The 8,005-nt window shown below is 40.4% G+C and overlaps 2 protein-coding genes across 2 annotated transcripts in view; one reads left to right on the forward strand and one right to left on the reverse strand.

The window, feature by feature from the left end:
- The window catches only part of rbks (ribokinase), a 66,221-nt gene extending 63,811 nt beyond the window's left edge, over nt 1–2,410 (forward strand). Inside the window, exon 7 of the mRNA XM_084310074.1 lies at nt 1,963–2,410. Within this exon, the coding sequence (XP_084166200.1) occupies nt 1,963–2,136 (174 nt within the window). The 3' untranslated portion in view covers nt 2,137–2,410. The remainder of the gene's footprint in view (nt 1–1,962) is intronic.
- Nucleotides 2,411–2,625: 215 nt separating this feature from the next.
- Nucleotides 2,626–7,572, reverse strand: mrpl33 (mitochondrial ribosomal protein L33). Its single transcript, XM_084311666.1, has 4 exons — nt 7,436–7,572; nt 6,817–6,835; nt 5,904–6,010; nt 2,626–3,203 (listed from the first exon to the last, which is right to left on the reverse strand). The coding sequence occupies exons 1-4, from the start codon at nt 7,455–7,457 to the stop codon at nt 3,154–3,156; spliced, it is 198 nt and encodes a 65-aa protein (XP_084167792.1). The 5' UTR covers nt 7,458–7,572; the 3' UTR covers nt 2,626–3,153.
- Between the last annotated feature and the right edge of the window lie 433 nt (nt 7,573–8,005).

The raw sequence follows: 8,005 nt of genomic DNA on the forward strand, positions 1-8,005 counted from the left end.
ATGAATAGCTTGGACTTCTAGGGGGCTGCTGCTGGGAGCTGTACAAAGGCCATGAATAACAGCTCCACACACGCTATTTGACAAATGTCATAGCACCCCCTACTGTTGCATTGGATTTGAATGCAGCCTTTTCCATTCCTCCTATAACCTGACATGTGACATACTGTATATTATTCTAATTCTAATTTAAAGCTGCACTGTGTTTATTTGGGAAGGAAGAATGACTCATAGAACAATATTTTTAGAATGACATGAGCATTGTGTGTAGATGTACCTCCTATCCCCATAGGATTTTATTCTGAGCAGTGCCACAGTTACCTTTTCCATCTCATGTAATTCATTCTCTATCATGGGTTTCTTGTTCACCAACATTTATAGTCGCACACTTAGCCAGGGGGGCAATGAACACCACTGCAAGTCACAGCTAGTGCACAATTCTGCATTGTGGCAGATGTATATTTCTACTGGTATCTTGATTTGGCTCAGACTGAGCTGCTTGCCATAATAATTAGTATGCAGCAATGATGAGCAATTACCGAACACCTCTTTTGTTCCAGATCATGAACGGATACATACAATTTACTGCACAACAAACCTTTTTTACTTGTTTATCTTATGTCGACCATAGCTTTCTAGGATTTCTATTTCTATTCTATTCTATTTCTGCCCCCTGGTTGCGTGCAGAGGAAAGAGGGAAACTAATCTGGAGCTGTATTGGAATGACATCACAGATTATGGGGTGGTGCAGACTTTTCCCCTATCATTTCTGCCTACAGGAAACCATAGTGTATGTTCACAAATGCAGATCGGGCCTTCCTAGGACAACAAGAATAACATCTTTAAATGTCAACATTCAGTGGCATTCCCCATTATAGCAAACTCTTGTTTGATATCCAGTTGCTTGGTGGATAGAATGTCACACAAACATTAGCCAATGTGGCCCATATGGTTGCTGACGCTTTTATCCAAAGTTCTGTACGACAAGTCATCAGGAAGGGCACAACTCGTATCAGCTGAGTAACAATGTTCATCAAAGTGTTGAGTGCTACAGTGTAGGTTAGTATATTAGGACAACTTACAAGTGCATGACAGTAAGGTTAGTTAGGGTTAGATTATTATTATAATTATTTTCAGATAATGGTTGAAGAAGTGCGTCTTTAGTCGACGGCAAAATATTGGATGGGTTTCGGCTGTCCTAATGGTGGGCAGTTCGTTCCACTATTGCCCTTCATACACTTTCCATCATAGCCCACTCCTGTATTCTACACCCAGCCTCTCTTAAGAGCAGGGGACCATTACCCACACTGGAATCGTGTACACCATATAGGTTGTGAGACGTATCATAGCACTGTTGTAATGGTACTGGTGTTAATGTGCACTGCATTATTCCGATTAGTGACCTTATTCCAAATAAGACCATATCCTGAACTATTCCATTCCCTTTTTACATGCAATGGCGTGACCGTCCGATAAATGGCTTTAAATGCTGCGACAACTCCGATTGAGTTATAGTCTGATTAAGGTGTGTACATATATAAAATACCTTTACTAATCAAGACTCTACAACTCTTAAGACCTCATTCAGGATAAGGTCATCAGAGAATGCAGTTTACGTGACCATTTCTTATGGTCTTATAGTATTTTCTTAATCTGGTTAAAGGTGCTATAGATAACATTTGTATGTAATCATTAAAAAAATACATCCAGAGCTTTTAGAGAGGTGCGGAATAAAAGTATTGCCCCCCCCATACATCCAGAGCTTTTAGAGAGGTGCGGAATAAAAGTATTGCCCCCCCCCCCCCCCCCCCAAAGTATTGCATGTATCCCTATTTCCCCACGTGGAATGCACCTGATTTGATACATGACATGCTGGTGCTCTAGTGTGACATCTAGCGGCTGAATGTCATCTATAGCACCTTTAATATTGCAATGCATATAAACATAATCACTGTCTCTTCCCAGGGTGCCGGGGACAGCTTTATTGGAGCATTGGTGTTCTACATGTCTCATTATCCCACAATGACTCTGGAAGAGATGGCCAGGAGAGCCAATCAGGTGGCAGCAGTGAGTGTACAGAGCATCGGCACACAGGCGTCTTATCCTCGTAAGGACGGCCTTCCGGCTGAACTGTTCTAAAGGCCAGAGGTCGACTTCCAGAGGTCATAATGCTCAATGGACCAAGTTTGGACTCGGGAGTGGAAGGTCTTGACCTCTTTAAAACTCTACGGTCTACTGAGAATTCTACTGATCTGTGCAGTACAATAAAATATAATGCAATTGTTCTCCTTTGAGATCAGTAAAGTACAGTGTTGTATGAAGGGAACGAAGCCATCTTAGGCCTAATTTATGTCATGAGAAAATGTCAGTGGTTCTATGCTAATTAAATAATGACTGGTGTTTCAATAATCTGCTGAACCCAATTTAAATGTAATGCTTAATCTATCATTTATGAGAAGTAGCACTATTAAATTAAAATTAAAAAGATATATTTCATCTACAAACCACATTATGCGTGTTCATTTTCCCACCAAGTACTGCATCTTAAAAGCATGAAGTAATCATTTTATTGTTAAACAGTTACACCATCACCTAGGCAAAAACAAACAGTCATTTCTTCAACAAAAGAAAAGTTGCTTTATTTTATTACATAAGTCAAGATAAATAAAATTACTTGAGAAAACAAGTGAAACACTACTCTTTACAACTATGTTCACCTTATTCATATTCCATTGCTGAAATCTTGGTTGGCAAAAAAAACAGGCGGTACTGGCAGGTGATTGCAATCATTAAATGACCAATATAACTATAATTATTAACTCAAATATTATAATTACAGTATTTCATGACTGACAATATAGAATTTAGTTATTATGGAACAAACATGACAAAGCTTTACACATGGAGTAATAGTGTGTCCCGTCTATGGCTGCGTCAATGGAGATTTGCTTGAAGATCTGCTGTTTGGGTCATCCTGGATTTTTGCAGCAAGGCGTCTTAAAGCCTGATACAGGAAGTAATCCTCTGCGGATGTGTCAGCCAATCAGGACTTCAGGTAGACTACACACTATATTTAAAGTCCATGGTGATTACGTCATCCGTTTAAATGTAAAATGTACTGTATATAGTCTTTTAGTTGTCCGATCTGATGCGTCGCTATATCGATCTGATCTTCCTCTTCTCATAGAATAGTACGTGCTGGTTCACTGCAACAGACAGAGAGAAGATTCCAAATGTAGATGGAGGCTCAATACAGATGATAGAGGCTTTGTTAATATATTATAGACCCATATTTAAGATGATTCACTACCCAAGTCACATGACCATATAACCCCCAATATAACTGAACTGAAATTTGAAGAACACACATGGACTGCAATTTATCCAATGACCCAGATCAAATGTGACTGAATAGATGACCCCAACGTGATTGTCAAGTTCATGATCAGGTCATCTGCTGGCCTTTTTAGTGTGTCTGTGATGAGCTGGATGTCCAAAGACATGAGCCAAATTAACCGTTCTGGCCATGCATTTACTGTACTGTATATAGTTTACCAACATTATTTTTATCCAAAGTGCTTTACAACTTATGCCTCACGTTCACCCATTCACACACACACAACAGCAAGAGGCGACCGTGCAGGGTGCCAACCAGCTCAGGGGGAGGCACATATAGAAACTGTTGTAATTCATACACCGTTGACCTGATTTGGATGTAAATACCCTCGACTTAAAGCTGAAAGTCTGCAATTAAAGAACATATTGATAGTTTAATTTAAAACCCATTGTGGTGGTGTACAGAGACATGGTGGTGGTGTACAGAGACAAAATTATGAGGAGTGTGTTGATGAATGAATATGTATGAACCTGACTGTATGTTGCATTACCCCTGGCCATTTCTCCTGAGCATCACTTGATCATAAATCACTTGATTTATAAGTGTTTTCTTTGGTTACCCTTTTCAGAAAATGTGAACGTTATGATGATGAACTCGTAATTATAGCAAAAAAACCTACCCAGAAATTATCTCCTGGCCATGCTTATAAAGACAGTCATTTAGAAAATATGTTCATCTCTCTCTCTCTCGCTGTGCACTTCCTTGATTACATTCAGAAGTTGTTGTTGGCGTGACCAAGAGATAGATTTAAGGGGCACTTCACCAAAAAAAAAACAATGCTGATTTATTTTGCAGATAATATTAAACGCATCCAAAAACTCCTAAACGTTTTGCACACATTAATTTAGTGTGACAGTTATTGAGAGTAAATTATTTTGATTATAGCCACCAGTGATGTCATTGGGCGGGATTGTCACCAGTGCTATCCCGCCCAGTGGATGTGGGGATATGTTGCCAAGGGTTTTACTTGTGGCACTAGCACCACCATGATGGTCGAAAATAAATGGTGCATTTATATAGCAGCTTTTATCCAAAGCGCTTTACAATTTGTTCCTCACCCATTCACTCACACACTGACAGCGGAGGCAACCATGCAAGTTGCCAACCTACTCATCGGGAACAATTAGGAGTCGAGTGTCTTGCTCAAGGACACTTCGACACGCTGCCCGGGAGGAGCGGGAATCGAACCGGGAACCTTCCGATAACCAGACAACCACTCTACCTCCTGAGCCACTGTCACCCATAGGAGAGACGACCTCTCCACAAAGCTTTCTGAAAAGTATCTATATTTTATTTATTTTTTTATCCACTTTTTCTCCCATTTTCTATATTTTCTCCCATCCCAATTTCGTATCATCCAATTCAACCCTCCCCTGTCACGAACGCTGTTTCTTGCCTCCCACAAGCCGGCTGCAATGTGGACTAAGTCATACATAGCACAAGTCCCCTCCGGTACTATGAGGTAACAGCAGTCGCATCTTTTCACCTGCGCAGCTCCATCTCTCAGTGGCGAGGAGTAACGCGTGGGAGGCTCACGCTGCCCCCAACACTTCCTGATTCTACTGCGCAGGCGCACCAACCGACCTGTAGGAGTCGCTGTCCACAACGCCCGATCCCCACCCATCAGTTTCCCACCCCCTAATACGGCCAATGTGTATTAGTACGAACGACCAGCTAAACTGAAAGCAATGTGGAGCACTGGGCTCGAACAGGCGAGCCCAGCGTCTCCGCATTCGTGGCGAGCGCCTTGCCCACTACGCCCAAAAAGTATCTATATTTGTATGAAAGATTACATGTATCTAAAAAAAATTCTGGGGTGTCAATTTGCAGTTATAGCTGGACTGTAATTATGACATAGTTATAACTGACATAAATGTATCATTTAGATGTCTAGGATTACTAAAGAATTAAGAAACTGTAGTCTGCACCACTGTTCCTATCCGGCTACGTCAGCTACACGTTCCTTGCATTGAGGGAACTCAACTGGAGTTTAGTAGTCTGAATACTTTAGATACGTTCCAGACTTTAGTCTTTGTTTATTGTTATTCGCACTTACAAACATACATTCTGGGATCAAATAAGTAAAAAGAAGAACAGTTAAAATGTGCAGGAAAGGTCAAAAAACCCAAGGGTTTATAAGCTACCTCCCCTCTTAAACCTATATAGGATAACTACACGCACAAAAAAATCCCCCCCCCCCCCCCCCCACCCCCCCACATTATGCACAAACACATGCACATATCCCTCTCTCATACACACAGATACATACAATACAGCATTATACAACTATTATAATGTTGGGAATTTTTTTTTTTTTAAAGACTTTACACAAATACACATGGATACTATAGACTACAGGGTCTGTAGTTCTTTTTTAAGCTTACTTTTAAATATATTTAAAGTGGAACATGTTTCTATTAGATTTTGTATATCATTCCACATCACTGCACCTTGATAAACAAATGACTTTAGTCTGTGCAGTTTTGCTAACTAGTCCAACAGGTCTTACCAATGGGATCGTGTCTGCGAAGCACCAGCTTCTCCCTCAGTCTGTTCCTCTTGGTGTTGAAGGAGTAGCCCGTCCCTGCAGCAGACAACATCTGCACCAGGAGGCTCCTGCATGTTTCAGGAGCATGAATTTAAAGGCAAACCAGTCAAACAAATACAATGGGGTCAAGAAAGTAGGACCAATCCTAAATATCTTTTTAAACAGTTTACACAGATGCAATGCTTCGGCTAGTCTCCTATGTCTTACTATATTGTCGGCTGTATAATCTTTGTGTCATAACATTGTCTACTGTCCTATGTCATACTGTATCGTCTGTTGTATACTCCTAGTGTCTATACGTCCATCCTGTCTTTTGTCATGTTGTATTGTCCTGTTACACTGTACATTTTGTAGTTACTGTACAGTACTTTGGTCGGCTCTTTGAGCTTTTAAATGCGCTATATAAATAAATGACTTTACTTGCTTACATTGACATTTAAAACATGTCCGACATTAGATTAGATTAAAATGTATTGTCATTATACAGCACAAGTACAGTACAACGGAAATAAGCATCCAACCAGAGTGCAAATGTAGCAGTAAAGTGCAATAGTAATATACAATGTAGATCTGATTAAACTGGATATAAAATATATAAATTAGTATGACATGGTCATGGTGTAGTGCTAATGAGATGTACAGATTTGTAATATTAATATGTACAGTGATACAAGTATAAAGGCAGTGTGGTAGTAGTCATACTGGCCAGCAGCATAACTAGTAAGAGTAGGTAAGGGATATGTACAGTACATATATATATATATAGAATCTACAGATATGTAAAAGGAGTATGTGCAGGTATGTACAGACAGGTGGGTATATATACAGCATTATTGTACATGCTGTCATACAGAGACAAAGGAATCTCACTTACTTTGACTTGGCCTTAGCCACTGATGCATGAAAAAGAGCAGAAAAGATTATCAATACTAGGGAGACAATCTTGTGATGTTACAACATGAACTTGTAACTAACGTGTAGTTAGCTAACGTTAGTAGTAGAATCAGTAGTAGTGGGCCATAATAAACTAAGGTGATTGATTGATTGATTGAAAATTGTATTAACAGATTGCAGAATGGGTCAAATACAGTACAGCTCAATACACACAATTGTTAAAGGGCTGCAGATCAGAGAAAGACTTTCGTCTTGTTTACATCAGGGTCCCCCATTTTCAATTCATCATAATATATGATAGCATAGCTAAACATGGCTAACGTTAGCAGACAATAGCTAACCAACCTGTAAACACAGCTTGTGGTAACCACAATCAAATGTAAACGGTAGATAAGCACGACTCGAAGCCTCAACAATAATGCAAGAAAGATAATCATTGTGAGATACCAATATTGCTTATTGCATTATTGCTAGATGACGTTAGCGTGTCTCAGTGTCTGTTAGCGTGATATGAGACGTGGAGCAAAAACAGCCGACTATCCCCCCGCTCAGTTTGTTTACAAACCTGTATAGTTGAGCTTACTAAAGGTAATACTCACAATTTACAGTTGTGAGAAACATTCTGTTTGTGTTTAATCGGTTCAAGATACTGTCAAGCTAGGTGTTGGATAAGTCACATTGACGCGTGCTTACGACACCAAGCCGCATTTCTCGGAGACGCTCTCTGATTGGCACTGACTGACGCTCTCTGATTGGCCACTGACGCGTTTGCCCAATCCGTGACGAGCTGTGTCTTTGCCCATTTCCACGCCAAACAGCCTGCAAACTACCTGGCGTTCTATCGCCATGCTCTAAGACAAACTCTAACCTTAACCAACTTCGAAAGAGTGCCTAAGCTTAACCGTCGAAAGAACTTGCCGTCACGCTCTAAGACAAACTCTAACCTTAACCAACTTCGAAGAGTGCCTAAGCTTAACCAGTGTTACCAGGCGTCGGCCAATCAGAGAGCGTCTCCGAGAAATGCGGCTTGGTTTCGTAATCACGCCACATTGACGATATATACTTCCGGTTAATAACCACACTGGGTCACCTTAAAGTGATAGTCCACCGATTTTAGGAGCCAGTCTTATTTCTGTATTTGTTTCTGTCCATCCTGACAGCATTATTGG

Source organism: Notolepis coatsorum (assembly GCF_963971535.1).
Source record: "Notolepis coatsorum genome assembly, chromosome: 3".
Classification (NCBI taxonomy): domain Eukaryota; kingdom Metazoa; phylum Chordata; class Actinopteri; order Aulopiformes; family Paralepididae; genus Notolepis; species Notolepis coatsorum.

Coding starts and splice junctions, on each gene's coding strand:
- mrpl33 (XM_084311666.1), bottom strand. CDS start 7,457: ATGTTTCTCACAACTGTAAATT. Junction 3,204..5,903: donor TCGCAGACACGATCCCATTG/GTAAGACCTGTT, acceptor TGTCTGTTGCAG/TGAACCAGCACGTACTATTC.